Here is a 23314-nt window from a genome sequence, read left to right as displayed (position 1 = left end):
GAATCTTTCTTATTCATAAAAACATCCTATTTTACTCCCAAGCCGACATCGTTTAACTGACTTCATCATTAGAGAAATACATGAGAAATATCATCACACTGGTATTCAGGCTACTCTTTATATCATGCGTCGTCGTTTTTGGATACCAGATGGTCGAAATCAAATCCAGAAAATCATACAATCATGTATGAACTTCAGTGCTAAAAGCGTTGAATATAAAATGGGAAATGTTCCTCCGGCTCGCGTATGAGAAACAACTCCATTTGCCCACACAAGCGTCGATTTCTGCGGTCCCTTTCATGTCAAGGAGAAAAAACATCGTAACCGAACAGGAATTAAGGTGTATGTTTATGTGTTCATATGCTTGTCAATTAAGGCTGTTCACCTTGAGCTTGTGAGCGACTTGTCATCTGAAGGATATTTAGGATATTGCATCAGTTTGTCTCGAGACGAGGACTTCCCACGCACATTTATCCTGATAACGAGACCAACTTTGTAGGCGCGAATAATGAATTGCCTTATTTAATTCCCAAACACACACAGACTTTATCCATTCGAGAGCGAACAACGTATCAGTCATTTTGTCATTTTATCCCACCAAGCGCTCCGCATTTCGGAGAAGTGTGGGAAGCAATTTAAGCATTATCTTAAACGTGTAGTAGGAGACTCACTATTTACTTTTGAGGAGTTAAATACTTTTATTATTGATCGAGGGCATTCTGAATTCCAGATCCATTATTTCCCGATTCGAATGATATGCTCGTGCTAACCCCGGCTCATTATATGATTGGAAAACCTTTAATCGCTCCACAGGAATCCGATATGATTTCTGTTCCAGCTAACCGCTTATCTATGTGGCAACATATTACGAGGGTTCGTCAGCATTTCTGGACACGCTGCTAATACCCATCGAGCAATGATTGCGTGACATACAAGCATCTTGTTGTAAGATTATACAAATATGAAATACGGCAATAATTGTTAAACATCTTCCATCGACTCAGGGCTAATGTGCCTAGGCGTCGTCGGGTATGTGTTTATGACAATGCGTATGATTGACAACTATATTCTACTATTGCGATCTCACAATGCGATTCATAAAACAACGACTAGTCTCAAAATTATTTAATATTGATCGCTACTCTCTCAAAGGGGAGAGTATATATTATGTAGAGCATTCCGAACACAAACTCGTTGTGCACGACAATTTTATGATCGACAAATTTATTGTCAACACACATATTTGCCGCAGCATTTATACGAGCTGTTTCGGTTGGTCTGGCATTGGATCAGGAGGAGATGGCAGGAACGCAAAAGTGACATGAGTCAAATCGGTTTTCGGCGGATTAACTATGTCTCGTTCTTCCGTCTCTGGCGTCTTCGCCGCGTCTCATTATTGACCAATCACGGATGGAATGGACACTTCGATGGGTTGGGGAGAGCCGCAATCGGGCGGAAAACTGAGGTAGTCTTCGCACCGAAAAGAACATCGTTGGCAATCTCTCGGGTTCGTCACCCGAAAAAAATACACGGCAACTCAGGGCAATAGCCCCTAGGCGTTGTTGCGTCGTTTGGCTATAGATTTGGATCTGCGCGAACGTCCTTAGACAGGCGACTCAAGACATAGCTCCCAAGCATTGTCGCTACACGAAAAATTAAGCGACGGGACTCAAGTCAGCGAAGTCTACATAACGTGTGCGCGAACTGTAAACGATAATAAAGCTGTAAACTATAAGACTGTAAATAAGTTGTGCGCGAATTGTAACGATAGTAAAGCTGTAATCTAAGACTATAAATAACTGTAAAGCTGTGAATAAAACTATGAAATAAACCATTAAACAATGAAACTACAATAGGGTTATTAGGTTGACCTGCTATCACACAACAAATATTGGGTCATCTAAAAAGTATCAGCGGTTTTTTGTCACTAGATGTGTGTTGATGGTCATATATCTAGTGACAAAGTACCGCGGATACTTTTTAGATGATCCAATATATTCTTTTCTTCTAAAATTATTTTATCCGAGCAAATATACACGTGTATGTGCTTTGTTAAAATGATTTGCTCGTAATTCCTTTTATTACTCCCTCGTATAAATATTCTGCTGGCATAAATTTGCACACGGCTCTGTCCTGAGTTAAAGGGAGTTAAGTTCGTTGATCCAAAATAGGTACCCACGATCACACGATTTTTGAAACCTGAGTCATAGCGTCTTCAAGACGTTGGCCTACGTTTCGGAATCATCTAGATGCGTTCAACTTGCTCCATTCCTCTCCATGCATATGCGTGCAAATCAAAGCGTCTCTAACGTTTTTCCACATTCCATCTTTTTATTTTCTCTTTTCCTAAACCTATTTTCGGAGTTTGAATGTAACATCATTATGTTAAACTAAGATAATATCGCGAATACATATTTGTATGAAGTATCTGATATATTGTCTTGAAATGTTTATTATCCGCATGAAAATATTGGTAACTTTGAATTTTAAAATGCACAATCCTAATTAAACGCTGTGATAAAGTTATTTTTCATTAAGTAGTTTAAAGTTACAGTACCGCCGACATCTGGAGACACTGGTAGTGTCTCGATGCTAAGCTGCCGGAGAATTGCCAGGGATTTAGATTATTGAATCTCAATAAGGGCCGAACTGATTAGATTCTAAGTATGCTCAATCAACCGGTCTAAATATCAATATAATGAAAGTATTTTTATTTTTTCTCTATGTGCCCTATGAGTCGAAATATTGCGACGCAAAATTTGAATCTGAAACTTTTATACAATGTTAAAATTAAGAAACGTTGTCGTCGGCTACGGAGTGGGAGATTTGTCCTTTTGGAATTTTTGGCGCAAGAGGCAAATATGGCGCTGGTAATGCATAGTCACATCATACATGTTTGTTTTTCATGGCTGATGATAAATTAATGTACACTTTTGGAAATCAAGTGAGATAGTTTACGTTAGGAAATCCGTCACATCGATGGCATAGAGGAACACGTAAGTGATTTTCTGCTTCTGCAATTACACAAATTAGACTTACTCGACTACACGTTTTTGCACTAAATAAGCGAATCTGACAAAAAAAATGTATCACTTTACCCCGTGGATCGAGATATTAATCATTAAAGTTGTTGATGATATTCAAGTTAGGAAATCTGTCACATCAATGGCAGAGAAGGACATGAGAACATGTAATTAAAGCTAAAATAAGTATTTTCTGCTTCAATTTCACAAATTCTCTGCTTTAAGACAAATTATTTTCTATATAATTTTTATTTTTACAGCAGAGTATCCTGGTTAAATATTTGTCTGTAAAGCAGAAAATTTGTTTAATTTTCTATGCCATCGATGCAACAGATTTCCTCATCTAGATATCTGTCAACTTTAACAATTAATAACTCGGTTTACGGGGTAGAGCGACACATTTTTTTGCCATTTGTTCATGTAGTGCAAAAACGCGTCGAATGAGTCTAATTTCATCAACCTCGAGGAGGTGAGGAGACTAAATTCAACAATTACCGAATGTTGATGTCTTGTATAAACCTAATTGTTTAATACGTTATAATTCGACCTTGTTCGTACATTATTATGTAACTTATAATGTATTTTTAGGATTTATTAACACGTTTTTGGCATCACAATTCAACTGAGATAAGATGCTTTGAAACAATTAAAAGACATCTTGTTACAAAATCCTCTAAAATCTTCACAATTGAATTCTCTGTTACATGGTATCGCAGCTTTATCTCTTGATAAAGAGAAAGAAATACGTACAAATTCATTTCATGCATTTAATTTTATTCTTGACCTTATCTTAAATGAACAGTTGACATCTTTGCATGAAATTATATAATATCGTATCTGAGCTGTCCAATGACACATTGATCCACGTGTGAAAGAAGATTCTCTACTTTTCTTAGATGTGCTTGTACAAAATTGTAATAGTGCATTGGCGAAATATAGTTATAAAATATTGCCTAATTTTTTGAGTATGATATGCAGGTTACATAATGAAGGTAGCCCTGTGGCACAATTAATGACAACATTACATTTCAAAAGTATAAATGTAAATTTGTTAACTACAGGAAACTTTTGTATAGGTACATCATCGATTATGCCTCTGTTTGTGAAAACGAAAAAATATATTCCAGTTTATAGCAATAGTGCGACTCAATTTTGTGAAATTAATCTTGACGAAGATATGATTTTGATAATCGTGAGAAAGAAATCTTACTTATAGAAGAATTTGTAAAATATGTAAATTTATTGATGCCACTAATGTCTGATATTTGACTCGAAGTATATCCAGATGAGAAAGTTGAGAGTTACACAGAGATTATAATTTTGAGCAAATTATAATTATGCAATCAATTGTGGAATATATGATACGTTGAATCAGAATGATTATAGCGTTAAAAGTATGAAGCGTTGATTTAAAAATAAGTTTCATGATGCATATATGAAAAATTTCCTATCGAGGTTTCCTTATAGTAAAATAAAACTTCTTATTAATGAATTCAAAAAATATCAAAAAGATTTTTCTTAAATGGAATTTATGGAAGGATGTTTGGAACAAAATTTAGGACTGTCAAATTCACGTATAATTTACATTTTTGTTTAATTGCAACGAACAATTTCCCAAGTCTGTCAGGAGCTATTGCATATCCATTCTAAAGTATTTAAATGGTAAATTACTATTATGTAATAAACACAAGTAATATTATTATTTAATTATTATTTTGTATGAGGCCTTTTTTAGGAAACTTTTCTCATTTTCAAGTATTATTGAAGATTCGTGCGTCTCGTCGACTTTACTTCAACTAACTAAACTACTAAAAACTTTATTTTTGAAAGCTGGACCAGTTTGGTATAGCAACTGTATTAATTTGAATCATATTTTAAAACCGATTATTGAAGTATCTTCTCGTTTGGAAAGAATTGCAATCGCATTTGTATTTAATTATTGGTGACATTATGTTGAATAGCAATTTAAATGAGTTGCACAGGTAATTGTTTTAAATAAAAAGTAAAAACTATAAACACAATAGATAATTTAATTTTTGTAGAGCACTCATTTAGAAATATGTGAGATAACGTATAATTAACTCAGTAGACAGTCTAATTATTACTGATTATCACTAATTATTACTAATTATTACTTGTTTCGTTTGATAGAGAAAAAGTATTTGAAAGCTTTGCTACGATCCCCTGAAGCCTACTCCTGAAATCGAGCATAGATGACGTCGTAATTCGTATGATCAGTCAAACAGTTTTACGTTTTGAGGAATAGATCCGGGAAAAATTGATAGCTAAACATGAGTCTATTATCGGTAAGTTATATGTTTTTGAATGAATTGTGATATAACAATTTCATTTAAGAGGAATTTAAACTATTTAGATTGGAGTAGAAAGATTCTTCAATAAGGTATACGTATACTTAGGTTTCATTTTAAAAATTAAAGATAATACGATTTGGATTAAGTAAATAATAACTTATGAAAAGAAGAGCATAAAACTACAGCACAAGATATTTGTGATATTTAATTATCATTACATTAATGAAACATTAGACGTTTCGGCCACAATCTGGCCATCTTCAGTAAATTCACAAATATTCTTAAAACGCAGAATTACATAAATCTGACATTAAATTCAACCGTCATGTAATGTAACTATGTATAAACGTGTTCTTTCATCTTGCTTCCGACATTGACACTTAATGTTTCCGACAACTCTTTGAGCATCTGATATAAATCTTGTTTGAAGTAAATGAGCCTCTAATTCTCCATCTTCAAACTTTTTTACCTAACCGAGCGCTCTTTGTCATTCACATCAAAATGTTTTTGAATTCTCTAAATCAATCTCTGCAAGTTGTTTCATATAGAGCATGCTCTTCATAAGCTTCCACTAGCAAACGATGACTTTCAGTAGCAGATTCCTTGAGATTAAAACAGAAAAGTAATGCAAATTCTCTTTTTTTGATACAAAACCCAACATTTTTAATGTGATAAAAATTGTGTTCTTTGGATCCGATCAAATGTTACATATTGATTATTATATCCTATTAACAGTACTTTCATATATTATTAATACATCAGCAGTCACTTTTGATCATGTTAAAATAGCATATATACTAACCTCTTCTGGTCAGCGAGAATTAATTCAAGCATCTATTATCTTACAATCTTTTATTTGAAACGTTTCTTTCAAAAACATCATTCTCCCGAGTAAATTCGGGGTCCCGATCTTTCTTGAACATCCTGTATTATACAAGATATTTTGCGAGACTTCTCTCATCCCTCACAGAAAGTAGATGGGATCCGGATGAACACAAAAGATATTATTATAGCGATATTCGCAATAATTATTGAGATATTAATTTTTATAATTGTACTAATGAGAGCGCACCAAGACAGAAACGCTCCGGCCGCTCGAGGTATAGCTCAGTTCAGTTTATCATGTAATAGCTGCCGGCAGTGCGTTGGAGAGACAAGATGAGAAGCGTACCGGCATCACCGCTCACACGTCTTTCTCTCGGAGTGCTCTCATTAGCACCTATATTTACAAAAATTAATATCTCGATTATTATTGCAAATATTGCTAAACGGTATGGGATTTTGTATTTATCCTCAATCCCATCTATCTTTCTGTGAGTGATAAGAGAAGTCTCACGGGACATCTTGTATATATTATATTATATATTAATTTTAAATATAAAACTTATATAGTTATCACTTTTGTAGCTACTACTGTTTTTTTTAGTATATATATCTCAAAATATGCTTACTTCGGTGAAAGACGACGTTCTATTCATAATTATTTTTTGGCCGATCCACCATGCGATGGGAGATATACCTAGAACTAGCACGAACCATCCTATTCCTAAAAGATGTAAAAGTATCGCTCTAAAATGATGACCTTTAAATAATGTATGGGTTATGATTCTATGTAATAGAAGAAATATTTAAGAAATCGAAAATATAAAATTATAATATAAAATAAATTTTACTCACCATAAGCATAATCAGGAAACCGTTCGCCGTCATACATGAGTGGCTCATAAGTGGCGCATGTATAAATCAGTATGATGATCATGAGCACAGGATTACAAGCCAACAAGCTCGCCAGTAAGCACCTAATCTGTTGCCTAGCATAAATTCCATATCGTTGAGGAAATTCAAGAGACCATACATCCAGAAGATAGTCGCTATCTCGAGAACGCCAACGATTATTGCCACGAAAGTACCGCCGTAATAATCGATTAACATTATGAACCATTGACCACCCTGTCAACATTTATTAAACATTAACATGGAAACAAATGTTCTATCAATAGTATTTCTGTTTTTCTTTTTTTATAAAATTTTTTATCTATTATCTGTTGTGTTGTGTTACTTGCTATCTTAATTATGGTCAATGAATAAAGATTCTTGGCTGCACACATTTATGCATATAAATTTCTGCATTTGGAATGCTGGATTTCTTCTTCTCTATTTGAAATAATATAAAAATTTGAAATAGAGGAGAAAAAAATCCAGAAATTTATATGCATAAATGTGTACAGCCAAGAATCTTTATTCATTGACTACAATTAAGACAGCAATTAACGCAACAGACAACAGATAAGAAATTTTATTATTTTAACATTTAACATCTGAATTGGCATACTGATTATGATCTCCCCCCCCCTTAAAGACCAAAACATTTAAGAATTAAATGTTTATTTATTTTTATATTCATGTTATTTATTTTTATATTCATGTATATATATGTCATCGAAATATAACAAAAATTATAAATAATAATTTTATGAATAATAATTTTATTTCATAAGCTTTGTTTTAATCTTTAAACTCTAATTCAATTACTTATTCAATAATCAATATTTATTAAATATTAACACAGAATCAATACAATATTTATTAAATATTAACACAGAATCAAAAGTATCTTTGTCACTCAAGATTTTTGAAATTTTTAATTATTTAAAAAATGTAAAAATTTATTTTACATGATTAGGAGCAATAAACAATGAATACTTAAGATAATAATTTTTTCTTATAATGTTTTTTCTGTACATAGGGAAAGGCCACTTTTTGTGGATCACAGTGGACTCTTAAAAAGAAATTTATATTTTTATTCAAAACAATAGATCATTAAGATTACTTTATGAATGATCTTATTTCATTTTGGTACCGTTTTATGTTTTAATTTCAATTAAATGATGTAGTGACAATTAGTTCACAATTAAACTCCATATACTAATTGCGAATTAGTTTACTAAATACTTTATCTTTTTTTTATTTAATTTCAACTGAGTATAATATTGATTTTTTTCATGAATTCTAATGCTATTTACTACCTCCTGTAAAAGCCATAAGGTAATCCTTATGTTATTACACTTTGAATGAATTTTTAAATACATATCTTACAATTAGTAATCTTAGTTTATCTCTCATGTTTCATTAGTTAACATCAATAAAATGGGCAGCATTGTTGTTAATAAATGAAAAACGACTGATACTTGAAAAAGATAAAACAAATGCTAAAGAATCTTATGATATGCATTATTTGATGGAAAGTACTATAATTATTCGAATAGTATGTGATCCAGAACTAGTGCCTAATCCGCATTTAGTGCTTTTATCTTATATAATTCTTAAACTTAAATCTTCATTCATTTAGCATTCAATGAATTTAGTATTAACATTTTGCGTGCACCTGTATGTCTCTCAAACACGTACGATTAATTATCAAGTATCGATTAAACGCATAACATTTATGACTAATATTTGTGTCAACTATATGTACTTTTATAGTAAGCTTAAGTGACAATTAACGAACCGGAGTGATATAGATGAGACTGACGACGAAGCCGAAACAGGTGACGCAAAGTACCAACAACCACTGCCTCATATTAGGTAGATGATCGCGGAAAATGCTAAATACCGCGCCACACAACGCTGCAGAGCTTCCAGTGCCAAGAACGAACATCATGATGAAGAACAGGATGGAGAATAGCTGTGGCATAAAAGTGAAGCGCGATAAAGCGTCCGGATAGGAAATGAAAGCCAAACCAATGCCGCCGCGGACCACTTTGGCAATATCCTTTGTATTCATTTCGTGAGCCAAATTGCCGAGAATACCAAAGATCGTACAACCAGCTATCAGACTAGTGAATGTGTCCAGCGTGGTCACTATCATCACGTCCCTAATGAGCAAAATAAAATGGGAAACATTTATTTTTTATTCTAGATTAAATCTTTTAAGAACTCGAATGAGTTTGCAACAACAGTGTAAGTTAAAAAATACTATTGTATTTTGGAAAAATGAATTTACACAACCTTATTTTATTTAATTATAACGTTTTTATTTATTTTATTAATATTCTTAATCTATTTATAGCTTATCTTTGATCGTTATAGATTATTTTACCTGTCCACTCTGTGTTTAAAATTGTTATAAGACGAATAGTTGATGATTGGACCAAAGCAGACTGACAAGGAGAAGAAACATTGTGTGATAGCGGCGTACCAGACAGTGGGCTTCCACAGAGCGTCCCATTTCGGAGTTACAAAGAAGAGGATACCATCAACAGCATCCTCAAGAGTGACGGCTCTGATCAGTAGAGCTGTCATCACGATATAAGGAAATAATGCAAGGAAATAGGCGGCTTTGCCCGTGCTCTTCACGCCGCGGAAGAGCACTCCAAAGACGCAGACCCAACTGAGAAACAGACATATCGACAAATGCCAGGATGGTACATCGATACCGTTCTCGATGGACGCATATTCCTGTAATACTATTTTCCTATAAAAATCATATAAAAATAAATCGTATTAGTTATTACTAAAAAGATAATCCGATGTTTGAAATTAAAGAAAGTGTTTGATATTAAATAATGATCATTCTCATTATAGTAAAACTTTTAAAAAAAGCTATTATATTTAATCCATAAGGGACATTTTGAGCATGTCCCTTTTGAGTATCCGATCTATTATACAATGGGTATAAATTCGCGCCAGGTGTTTTTAATGTTTGTATCATCTGAAAATTAAAAAAGAAATTAAAGTAAAACGTTTTTAAATATAAAATTTTCTAACCAGTTGATAGGTAATATTAAATTTTCAACAAACAAAATGTTATTTATTCAAAACTGCGTTTTATACAAAACCAATTTTCTTAAATATCTGTAGGTTGGGAATTTTACTGGTGCGAATTTGCATTCAAGTGATTTACGGATTAATGCTGTTTCAATTTCAAACCTGAAATACAGTTCTGCGGAACTTTGAATGGTAGCGATACGATCCTCGGAGACATTTTTAAACATCGAGTCGATGCAATAATCTTTCCATTCCGGACGACAGAACGACCACGGTAACTTAGATTGGAAGCTCGATACTAAATAGTACAGGGTCAATGCCATCAAAGCACTGTAGTACGAAACAACGCAGAACGCACCGAAAGCCTGCGAGTACCCCAATCCTGAAAATAGATCTCGAGAAATGCCGCGAATATTCTGGGAAACACTATTTGCGTTCAGGGAAACACTATTTGCGCTATAAACGCAAATGCCACCAACACTGTTCGTGCAGCCAATAGTGCGATAACGTTAGTAAGCTCCATGAATAATTCTAGCATAGCATTGATAGCGTTTAATATAGAGAATTCTGTTCTCAACCGACCAAACTTTTCTATAATAATTTAATTTTTTAGAGCTGCGTAGAGTAACATAAATTTCAATTTCTTGTAATGAATGACAGAATGCAATCTTAATTGTAATTTCTATGATGGCTTGCCGCTAAGCTGAAGTAAACGTATTCTTGCTTGTTGTAAGTGTCTTTAATTTTTCAAAGTTTCTGTCTAGTTAGAAACTTTCTAACTTGACTTCATTATAAATGTGTAAAAGGACGGAATTATCTTGTTACTGACGATTTTTGCCTAGTGGTAAACCATCATAGAAATTGCAATTAAGATTGCGTTCTGTTATTCAATATGAGAAAATTTGAAATTCACGTTACATATATCCTACGATGCAGTGAATAACGCAATCTGAATTTGAATATTTAGGGAATCTATGGACGGTTGAGGGAAAGTTTATAACCTATAATGATTCTTGAAACAACATTCGATGTAGTAACACGACAATGCTTGCAAAGAGCTGTTCACAGAACTTACAAATAATACCAACGCTACTAGTATACTCAGAAAAATAGCGTTGATGGCGCACAATTATAATGTAACATGCTACCATTAGTGACGTCATGATCGAATTTGTTAGCCCTATTTGCAGTTCCGCGAGCTTGTAGCGTTAAATAATGCGAATAGTGTCTCCCCAAATACAATTTTAATATCGCAAGATCAAAGAAGAAAAATCAAGAGAGTAAATTCTATTTATATCATTCACGAAAAAATTTGTTATAAAATTAATATTTGAATACAAAAGACAAATCCTTGAAAGATTTTTTTGTAATATTTAATATTTTTATAATACTTTGGATATTATTGATCAAATTTTAAATAATTTATTATTTAAATACACTATTGAAAAAAATTAAAGGATCACTTAGTCTATCTTCCAAAAATAAGTGATTCAAGAAAGTGTAACTTTGTTAAAAATAATAACGAGACTGTAAAAAAACATTTTAAAGTTGAAGTCTTTACTTTCGAGTTCAGTAATTGATATTTCGGTCTGATTGATTTTTTATAAAGTTATGGAGATACAAATGGACATCCGTTAAAATTAAAAATTTTGTACGAAAATTATACTTTCGAAAGTTATGCTTTAAGCTACGAAATGCTTTTCCAAACATTGTTCCGCGACCATTTTTCGGAAAGATATGTGAATTTTGAATTTGGTCCTTTTTAATACTGATTTTAAATGATTTTTTAATGGTTTGTTGAGAAATAAGCAAACTTCAAATAAAGGAATCAAAAATCCTAGCCTCATCTTCCAAAAAGCATTTTAAAGCTTGAAACCTTTACTTTTGAAATCAGTAATTGAGATAACGATTCGACTTTCTTTTACGGAGTTTTTATTTGTATATAGATATACAAATGGAAATCCGTCAAATGTAAAAATTTATACAAATTTTACACAATTTCATGGCCTGGATTAAAAATCGCAAAACACATTTTATTTATAGATCTCGGCACAATTACGATAACTGTGGCCCTTCGAAATAAAAGTGATTTTCGGAAGCATTTCTAATGAGGAATACGAGAAAAATAATTAAAAAATTCTCTAACCAACAGATACTAAAATAATTAACAATTGGACGGAAAAAATGGAGTGGACTTCGCGTGGAAAGTAGTGCGCCCTGTTTGTTGTGACCACCTATTTTAGAATTTAATCTTAAGATAAGAAAGCGTTAAAAATATGATCTTTTCTTTCTTTTCTTTATATAAGGGCCCCTTAGGATAAAAATAGAAATAAGACTTTTTAAAAACGGAAAGTATCTGTTTAACAACTCAATAACTCGAATTTTCTAGAAATATTTTCGAGCCTTAAAATAGAGAGCACTTAGACTAAATGAGTCAGTCCATTGAGTCCTGCGAGACCGGTCGCATCTAAGAATGAAAATTGTAATTTTGTACAAGATCAAGAATAAAGAGTTTTTATTTAAAAAAACATTATTGCGAATCTTATAATTGATGGCAGCGGTGCGGAATAATAAGTACATAAAAACAGTTTGAAGTACTTTAACTTCGAGACGACATATACTAGTTACACTAGTTACTTCCGAGGAAAACTCAAAGATTATCTCGCTCTACCGAACTCAACATTCAGACTGGGTAATATTCAGATGTGGACAAATTACAGAAGGGTAAGATCAATTCCTTCTGATACTTCTTCCGATTCAAGTGCAAGCATTAATGTATTAGAATAAAAAATCTTCATAACTGCTCCAATATCGCGCGCAAGAAATCCGTCTCGCGAACAAACGCTTACTTTAAATATATTAGCAGAATAATTGTTAAAAGTCACGGACACTGCAAGCGCTTAGAGATCAAATGAATAATTTACAAATAAATCCATCCTGAAAGCGATTTCTAGAAGCAATGTGTCAGCGATTGTTCAATCAAGAAAATTTTAATAAAATACATATGACAAAGCAATGTATCTAATCTCGGAATTCGATGGATTCAATGTCGAATTATTTATTGGGCACATTCAAGTCGCAGTGAAGCGACTGGCAGTCAATCAACACGAACTATTTTGCGGCATCATCGCGCAGAAACTTACAGGAAGAGCGAAGGGCACAAGAATCGACGCTACGCCAAATTTTCCACGGCTTTTCGAAAAATTGAGATACCTGTTCGGAAAAGCTCAAAATCTCACTGCACTGGAAGACAAGTGGACAAAGAGACACATGTATCCAATATAACGAAAATATTGATGAATTCATAAAGCGTTTCCTCCGAATACACGATGATATTATCACAACCATTAATTCGGCAATGGAATCGCGATCATCTGTATCCAAGAAGAACTTTGCCAGCGGAAGTCCATCGAGATTTTCCGTAATGTAAAATCAGACATTGGAGATCACCTCTATTCGAGCTAAAATCAAACGTTTTCGAAAGCGAGAGCTTTCGAAGGAGAACTCTAGTTAAGAAGATTACTACGCATACAACGCCATGATGTCTCAAGGAAACCTATTCAAAAATTCTGGTTTCAATATCAAGAATGTGGCTACTGTAAGAGGCAAAGACATGAAGAAAAAGAATGCAAAATCAAAGCATTCCATCAGCAACGAAGTCAACAAAATTTTCACGAGTGTCATCTTCTCAATCGACCACCGGACCAAGCATCGCGTTCTTCACATGCAATCAATCGAGTCCCGAAGCAACACATCAACGAGAGATTTATCAGGGACCTGGCGAAACTTACATCAGAGCTACTTTGAAAATACCAGGTTTTAAGCAAACAATATTTTTAGTAGACACGAGCTCGGATATATCTTTAATTTATGAAATGTTTATTGAAAATAAAAATTTATCCAAGATAGATTCGATAATAATATCCAGCGTCACGACACATTCTTTGAAAACTAAGTAATTGTAGAAATGTTCGGAAAAAAAACACGTATTTCACGTATTAGACGATTATTATTCGGCAGTTAAACATTACGACATAACAGGTATCGATTTTCTTACGAATAACAATTCCAATTTTTCAAATAAAAGTTTAATTCTTGAAAGAAAGGAATTTAAAAGATGTGACAAGTATTCATATCCTAATACGTCTGACGTTTTTTTTTATATCCTAGTGATATAAAAAAAAACGTCAGACGTATTAGTTATATTCAGGGATGACACTGAAGTAATTACAAAGATGAATGATTCTAGTAAGTCTATTTTACCGAACATTTGCATGCTGAAATTAAAAGTATTGAAAATTTTCACGATGTATTCCATTTCAAAGGAAACACACGCTTGGATAATACACGCTTGCAATTATTGAAAGAAAATATTTGTCTCTCACACCTTCCAGAGCATTTTAGCGAAATCTGGAATATAATATTAGAATATCACATGATATTTTCATCTTATCTGGAGATCCACTCCCACTCACTGATTTAATCTAACATGAGATTAAAACCTCAGATGAAAATCCTATTCACACAAAACAACATCGTTAGTCTCCTCTACAAGGAAGAAATTAAAACGCAAATGTTAGCTAAGGGTATAATAAGAGAATTGGATTCTCCTTATAATTCCTTATAATTGAATAGTACCTAAAAAGCAAGATGCTTCAGGTAAAACTAAATGGCGATTAGTAATTGACTTAACGAAAAACCTATTCAAGATCAACTATTCACTTCCAAACATAGATGAAATTCTTGATCTGGACAACGCGCATTATTTCTCAGCCTTTGACTTAGCTATCGGGATTGTATCGAATAGGCATGAATCCTAAAGATATTCCAAAAACAGCTTTCACCAGCTCTGAATGGCTATTATGAATACATTCGCATGCCTTTCAGTCTGAAGAATGCACCTCCGATCTTTCAAAGAATGATGAATAAGGGACTAAAGGGACTAATAGGAAACAATTGCTTTATTTATATTAATGATATAATAGTTTACGGAAAAACTATTGAAGAACATAATAGAAACTTGAGGCTATTATTTGAAAGACTCAGATAAGTAGGGCTAAAATTTCAATCGAATAAATGTGAATATCTGAGACCCAAATTTGAATATTTGAGACATGTGATCTCGGAACGAAGTATATAGCTTAATCCAAATCTTATAAAAAAAGTCATAAACTATCCAGTCCCACGGGATTCTAAAGGAATTGAACAATTTCTGGGATTAGGTGGGTATTATCGAAAGTTTATTAAGGACTTTTCTAAGATAGCAAAACTATTAACACGGCTCCTTCAAAAGTCTTCAATTTTTAAATGGAAAAATGAACAGCAGAATTCGTTCGACTCTTTAAAAACTAAATTAATGACTCAACCTATATTGGGTATATTCATACCCTGACTAGAATAAACCTTTCGTATTAATCACAAATGCATCCAATGAAGCGATAGGCACTATCCTGTCAGATAATAATAGGCAAGGACAAGTCACTTTTGCCTCTAGAACTTTAAATAAAGTCGAAATATGATACAGCACGACTGAAAAAAAAATTATTAGATATTGTATGGGTAACCAACATTTCATATATATTTCATAATATATTTATAAATCAAGTTAGACGATAGTCTAACAAAACGATCCTTTTTATTGAAACTCCTCCTGAAATTATAAGGAATAATGAGATTTATATTTCCCCTCATGCTACTCATAGACAACTTAGCATTCAATTACACGATTTTCTAACGGAAAATGACCAACGTAAATGTAATACATGATCAAAAAGAGATTATCAAATTAATTTTGGTTATTGATGAATACTATCTCGGAGAGAAAAACTATATATAATATATATATATATATATATATATATATATATATTAGGTGTTGGAATTAATTCGTAGCGTTTTACAAGAGATGGGAAGTGATGGGAAGTACTTTCATTAATGTATTTTTTAATGCTCATGTGAAATAAATAACATTCTTTCATTAAAAAAACGCTACGAATTAATTCCAACACCTAATATATATATATTATATATATATTGTATATATTGTACATATATATATATATTTTTTTCTGAAATATTAAATAAAAAAGAGATTATTTTAGATGCGCATTCTGGAATCTTAGGCGGACATTATTCAGGAGAGAAAACACTTCAAAGAATTAAACAAAAATACAATTGGTAAAATATAATCATTGATAAATGTGAATCATGTCAATTCAACAAACCAGGTACCTAAAAACTTTATATATATTCCTCTCCAGATATCCCTCGAGCTCCTAACAAAAAGATATCTATAGATATTACGGGACCATTTGAGTTGATAAATAGTGGAAATTGTTATATTTTGATTATACAAGATTATCTACATATTAACAGAACCTATTATAGATAAATTGACTGCATCATTTATTAGAGCACTCTGGTATTCTTGGTTTAGATATTTTGGCCCAAACCCAAAGAATTCCTATTAGACAACGCTCTGGAATTCACTTCGAATGAATTCAAAACACTTTGCGGTCAATTACATGCCAAACATATATTCACGTCAGTTTACACAATCAAACGGGAAAAGTCACACATTATTCTTATATATAGAATATATAAGACGTTATATGAAAGAACAAAAGCAATGAGATACATGATACTGCCTCAGGAAATGCTCATATATAATTATATGGTAAATAAGAACACAGGATACACACCCTACGAGTTACAATTTGGCACGGAATCTAATCACATCTTCAGTGAAGAAAATGATAGATTATCCCTCCAAAAGCAAATAGATGATCTGCATACACAGCATGAAAATAAATTAGAAGAGGCACGTAGAACATACGTGATTATCAGGACCAACCTCTCTACTAAATCCTATACTCCAATAGAAAATAATGATCTGATACTCGCGAAGAACTTCAATGCTAAATTATTCGAACCTCAGTGGAAGAGTCGGTTTCCTGTGATTCGACATGACAAATTCATAACTTAACATGTTCGCGAAAACACAGAAATTAAATAGTATCACAGGAGTAACATTAAACCTTTTATTACAAGTGAACAAGATGAACTCTAAACGAATTATTCCAATCTTTTTTCTGTTAATTCTCCAGAGTCATCCTAGTAAAGGGATAGAAAAATATACCATTACGCAATTCGATGACAACGAAGTCATTTACCTTGAAATGTTAAACAAAATTGAACTGTACCATGAACAGCGGAAGATAATGATAGGTTATGATTTAACGAATTTAGAGAAAAATTATGATATGCTTAGTTGCGAATATGAATTTATATCAGAGATTTTCTTAAGTTGCTTAATGAAGAAAATTGTACTTGTTCCTCTAAACACTCTTGCTTGATGATTAAAGCGACTCACCGAAATCGACGATATGTCACATTTTGCGGTACTTCGAAGAAGGACGTAAACTAAACGCGGATTATTCGACTTCGTAGAAGAAATAAGTAAAACATTATTTGGAACTTTAGCTGACACAGATGCGAGTTATTACAATAACGAATAGATAAATTGTATGCCGATCAGAAAAATATTGTTCAGTATGTAAAGAATCAAATTAGTATTATATTTAAAACCTTAACCGACAGTGGAAAAGCTATCGAAATTACTTAGCCACAATAAGAAATTTGAACAAACAGTTTAATCGTATTAGAGATTTGTCTAAAGCCAACGAAGCTAATATTTGGATAGATGAGGCATTATTAAATTTGGATGACGAATTACAAAAACTAACGGATGATATTAGAAAAATAGAAATACTTATCGTTGATGGAACAGTTAAATCATATGTTTTATCACCTAAAGAATCATTTAACATTTTCAGGGAACATAAACATAATTTCCCTGTACCGATAGATGAAATACATTACACCACTCTTATATAAGTGATATATAAGTGAGCTTTATCACAAAAACAATTGTTTATTCAATCTTTAATTCCCTTAATAAAAGATAAAAATTTAGAGTTAACTAGAGTAATCTCACTTATCAGACACGGTTGGTTAGACAATCAATCAATTGTAGATACAACTCAAAAGCTTATTTTAGACCCTTTTAGAACCGTTTGTGCCGATTGGCGAGCTAGAATTAAATATAGCCTAAAAGACTCGGACAATATCAGTTATTAAAATGTATCCAGACTATAAAGTAGGAATAAAAGATAATTGTTTTACAGAAATAATTACAAAACGTGATATTGAAAAATGCACGACTAAATATATGCAGATACAAAATACGCTCTGAATACAACTACATACGAATCAAGACTGAATTGGAATTGCACCGTAAGAAGAACTTATACATATATTCTGTTCTGACAAAATATCCCGTCGCGCGAATTCATCAAAATTTTATATTTTACCTAAAACCGAATTGTATAACAATTTCCGATACTACAACCCAAAAATGACACCCAAAAATTTGCTCAAACACAAGATTGAAGTTCATAAAACCATTTTCTTAATACATCAAAAGATTATTAATGAGACATTTATAAAGCACCAACTAACTGATATACTATTGGATTCAATAACAGAAGTTCACATGAATCCTGAACACTTACAGACTTTGAGAAAAAGTTTAAAAGAATTAAACAATTTAACAGATTGAATTGCAAAACATAAAAGATTATCTGGATGGAGAGATTTATGTACTGTATCTTCACATGGCAGGATATATAGCCCTTGGCTCTGATCTGTTTATATTTCTTTATAAGATCGATCTTTTCTCAAGTATAATTAATTTACTTAAGCAATTATTCGGAAATTATTATAATCAATGTAGTTTTGGTAATCATACTCCAATACAACATTATACTGCTCGCGCCCCACCTACTGCCATGAGTTAGACACATTAGATTCAGAAGTACTAAGACGTTTGGTTAGAAATAAAATTTGAAGATACATCAAATTTTTATATAAAGAGAGAGGTGTGACTATTGTTCATATACTTATTTTAAAATTTAACCTTAGAATAAGAAAGCGTTAGAAATACGATCTTTTCTTTCTTTTCTTTATGTTTCACTTTTTGTAACCTTTATCCATTTACCTATGGACGAAGATCCCTTAGGATAAGAATAGAAATAAGACTTTTTAAAAACGGAAGGTGTCTGTTTAACAACTCAATAACTCTAATTTTCTAAAAGTATTTCCGAGCCTTAAATAATGCTCTGGCTTCTGCCGAAAATATCTCACTTAACGAGGCAAGGAAAAGAATCCCTCGAGTTCATCTAACTCTCAGGATACCTCGAGTTACACAGCTATCGTAGCTTTCCCATGCTTCTGCGTAAAGAATTCTCGAATCCTGTCTCCTCTCCTTTCAGTCATAACAGATTTTTTTATATTGAGGACGAAAATGCCTACGCTTTATTTAAAGATAGTTCGAACGTCTGATCTAAAAAATTATAAAGGAGACAGAAATTCTCAAGCATATTCCTCTCGCAACCTCCGAATCTAAACAATAAGGTTGGAAACAAGATCGTTTATGTTAAATAACATTACTTTAAATATGAAGCGCCACTGGTCTGAATGTTAAGATGTTGAACTATTATATATATTCATATAAATGAATTAATTTCAGAAATGATAATTGCGTATCGATATGATTGTCGGACTTTCAACACAATCAATCTGAAATATTAATAATCCCCCTAAATTTCCCAAATTTAAAAAATTGTAATAAACTTATTGCAAAAAATATTGCTTCGGCCGGTAGTCAAACCCGCAATAACTCCATGATATCTTCTTTATTCAACACGTGGATAAAGAAGGCATGTTGAATAAAGAATACATCACGGAGTTATTGGAGTTAAATCATCATTCCACATTAAAATTACGCACTTCGTCCTGTGTCGACTCTTATTAGCCTTAAATTGGTATTGTTATTATTTTAAGTAGTGAGAGTCTGATTAAGATTTTCAATTTTATTATTTTAATATAGAATTTTACTTTACCGAATCATATATTTGATCATCAGTTTGTATTATTTTTTAATGGAATAAACCTGGAATAAAATGCACTTAAAAGACGCATCAATAATAGAGCTGCAAAGATAATAAAATTTTTTCAATAACGTGGATCCAGATACGGTGACCGCTAAAGTTACGTTATCTTTTTCTAAAATAGTCGCTAAGAAGAAGGTAACGTGATCATGGTATCGATTATGTATCTTTTTCCTTACGGCGAAAACGTGAAAAGTAAAAAGTTTTTGTATGTATGTGTATATGTACATAAAATTTTTCAGTTTTCGTTCTAGAAAAAAAGTTACTTGATCGATATCCTTAGTTCATCGTATCTGGATAAACGGTATTGCAAAAACTCCTTAATATCGAAAATTATTGTAATTCATTATAATTATTGTATTATATTATTGTCAATTATATTGTTAAATGTATCTTGAAATACACGTCCGTGCACAGCTCAGATGTTGAGCGTTGAGCAATAAGGCGACGGGACAAAAGAAGGCGATGCTTCAAAAGTCGGTCCAAAATGTGCCACTATTTCCGAGCTGGAAAATTTAACAATGTGTATTCCAACAACTGTAGGAAGAATACCGAATCACTTTAATACATAAATAAAAAATTATTTGTATACTGCACAACATATAAAGGTTTTTTAATTTGTGAACTATAAAATTATATTAACATCATCCTATAATTATATTAATCATCGCAAATTTACGATTTGGTTTATTATCAGAATTTACATTCGGATGATATAAAAGAAATATTTAACAGAAAGTACTGATCGACATCAAACTTAATATTATTACAAAAACATGATTTTTTTTCGGAGTTTTTCTAAAAGTAAACAGATTTCATTTAAAATAATATAAAAATATTGATTTTCTATCTATTCTACGCATCGAATTATTTTTGTTACAATTGTCGGTTTAATACTTTTAGAAATACACATATAATTTCAATAATTAAATAAAAATATATTTGTCCTGTAACATGTGTTTATTAACAATGTCACTTATTAAAAAAAAAATTACAAAAAAAAAAGAATCGATCGTGCGATTTCTAACATTTTGATCTCGCACCCAACGCGCGAGACCACGCCGAGGTCTTGTAAATCATTTCTATGAACGTGCTATATAACGCTCATGGAAAATCATGGAAATGTCAATATCTCATAAATTATAGTATTTTGAAATTATTTTTGTTATTATACATAAATTGGAGGAACATACGAGTAATATAATTTATTAAAACTTATTTTCAATGTCCCTTTTCCTTTTATTTATACATGTTGAGCGGCCGAAATTGCCGAGAAATTGAAGTACGAAAAGTATTACATTAGAACGATACTTTCAAAAGCTCTATAACGAAGTGAATATATATTATGTCAAATAATCAATACACTTTTAATGGTATAGCTTCTTTGTATTTGATCTGAGAACATTATATTTATAAATTTTGGATTAACTTAATATTTGCTCGTTTCAGGCAATAAGACAACATTTTTTAATTAATAAATCACTCGCTGAAAGTATGATATGAACTCAAAATCGGAAGATACGAAAATTCGAAATTTTACTAAAGAAAGATTGTAGACTTTTAATTTGAATCATTTTTATAACTCTTTTATTTCAATATTCTATCTATCGAAAGTTTTTTAAAAGCAGCCATGTTCTTTCTCTGAGTCATTAATAAATTGGTATTCTGGAATTACGAGTAATTATGTTTCATTGTACGGGCTAGTATAAATTTCAAATCAAATCTCAATAAACGACTTTTATATTTCGTGCACTAAGAATAACATATCGCACTTATTTTCTAGAATGAAATTATAATCTGTTTTACTTGTATGTATGTACGTTTTAAACTCGCACCTTCAATAACACATCAGTTTTCATGATAATATATTATATTAAATTTAGATAATAATATATACACTTTATGTATGTTCATTTTAAACTGGCACTTTTAATAATATATCAGTTACTTGTTATGGTAATATATTATTAGAAAATCATTTAAATTTTTTAAAGTTTAAATTTTTGGGGATATAAGTAAAAAGGAAAAAGGGCTACGAGCCTAAAATATAAATTGACAAACTGTATGAGTAGTTAAACAAATTTTTTTGAAATAAAACTATGTCATAAATTAAAAACGTAAAATATAATTTGACAATCAGAAGGTGAACAAAACAAACGTTTCGATCCTAATTGGATCATTTTCAATGTGACAAATAAGTTAGTGTGACAAAATAAATTAACAATGGTAATTAACAATAGAGTTATAACGTAGATAAAAAACATAAGAAATCGAGTAAAATTCGCATTCGGACGCAAATTAACTATAAAGCTCGCTCCAAATTGAGAGGAAATCAAACAAATGATTATAGTTGACAAAAATGTGCTCCTCCGAACCGTATGTGTGTATAAGGACGAACATGTTTCTGTTAGCAAATATAAATTGTAATAATAAATTAACGGTAGAAGTAAATAAAAATAATAAGAATAATAAGAAAAGTACGAATCGAGTCGCAAACAGTAAAAAGGAAAGTACAAATAAGTCGTAAATAATAAGTCAAAATTAAAAGAAAGAGGCAAAAATTATCTTTGATATTATAAGACAAGCACATAAGAAAAAAAGAGTAAATTGTCAACGTGCATTGTATATGAATGATGAGTTTAGAACAAATAAATTCATAATAAATACCTTATGTGTGTGTCGAAATGATGTATTATAGATTAGGCAATGCGAATGGAATCGAAATTGATCGTCTCTCTAAGAAGCTAAGATATAAAGTACGACATATAAAGACAAGAAGGTTGAAATGGAAAACTAGAAAGGGAAGGGGGAAAAAATAATAAGAAGGAAAGAATAAAGTGGAAAGGAGAGAAGAGAAGGATAGGGAAGGGAAAGCAATCAAGAGGGAGAAAGAGACTGGATGATCTGTGAATAAGTATCGGGTAAAAATTCGGTATCGTTTTGTCTATTAAGGCTTTTGGGGATATACTTGATGTATGTTTACTTTAAACTGGCACCTTTAATAATACATCAGTTACTTGTCATGTTAATATGCTATCAAATATAACTGTTGTGTGTTTTGCAGGTTTTCTCCGTGTCTAGATCCATTCTTGGAATGCCAACGTTTCGTCAGCCTTGCAGTTCACTTCATCAGGGCGAGGAGTAGCCTGATACTGCTATCAGATAATCATTAAAATTTTTAAAGGTTAACATTTTTGAGAAT

The 23314-nt window shown here is 31.8% G+C and overlaps 1 protein-coding gene and 2 pseudogenes across 1 annotated transcript; 2 read left to right on the top strand and 1 right to left on the bottom strand.

Moving 5' to 3' along the window:
* Window positions 1-2861: 2861 nt before the first annotated feature.
* Window positions 2862-5930, top strand: LOC147909081 (uncharacterized; annotated as a pseudogene).
* Window positions 5516-10605, bottom strand: LOC105148103 (sodium-dependent nutrient amino acid transporter 1; the record flags this gene model as incomplete). The annotated part of the gene is given in 7 exon segments (XM_087408281.1): window positions 5516-6259; window positions 6787-6881; window positions 7013-7105; window positions 7108-7285; window positions 8844-9210; window positions 9435-9809; window positions 10265-10605. Coding segments are annotated over 7 exon segments (1494 nt in total), but the record flags the coding sequence as incomplete, so codon positions are not given.
* Window positions 10606-16730: 6125 nt separating this feature from the next.
* LOC147909080 (uncharacterized) lies at window positions 16731-22890 on the top strand (annotated as a pseudogene).
* Window positions 22891-23314: the final 424 nt, after the last annotated feature.

This window comes from Acromyrmex echinatior, chromosome 7 (genome assembly GCF_024713525.1).
Source record: "Acromyrmex echinatior isolate Ae372 chromosome 7, ASM2471352v2, whole genome shotgun sequence".
Taxonomy (NCBI): Eukaryota; Metazoa; Arthropoda; class Insecta; order Hymenoptera; family Formicidae; genus Acromyrmex; species Acromyrmex echinatior.
This window is presented reverse-complemented; position numbering and strand designations above follow the sequence as displayed.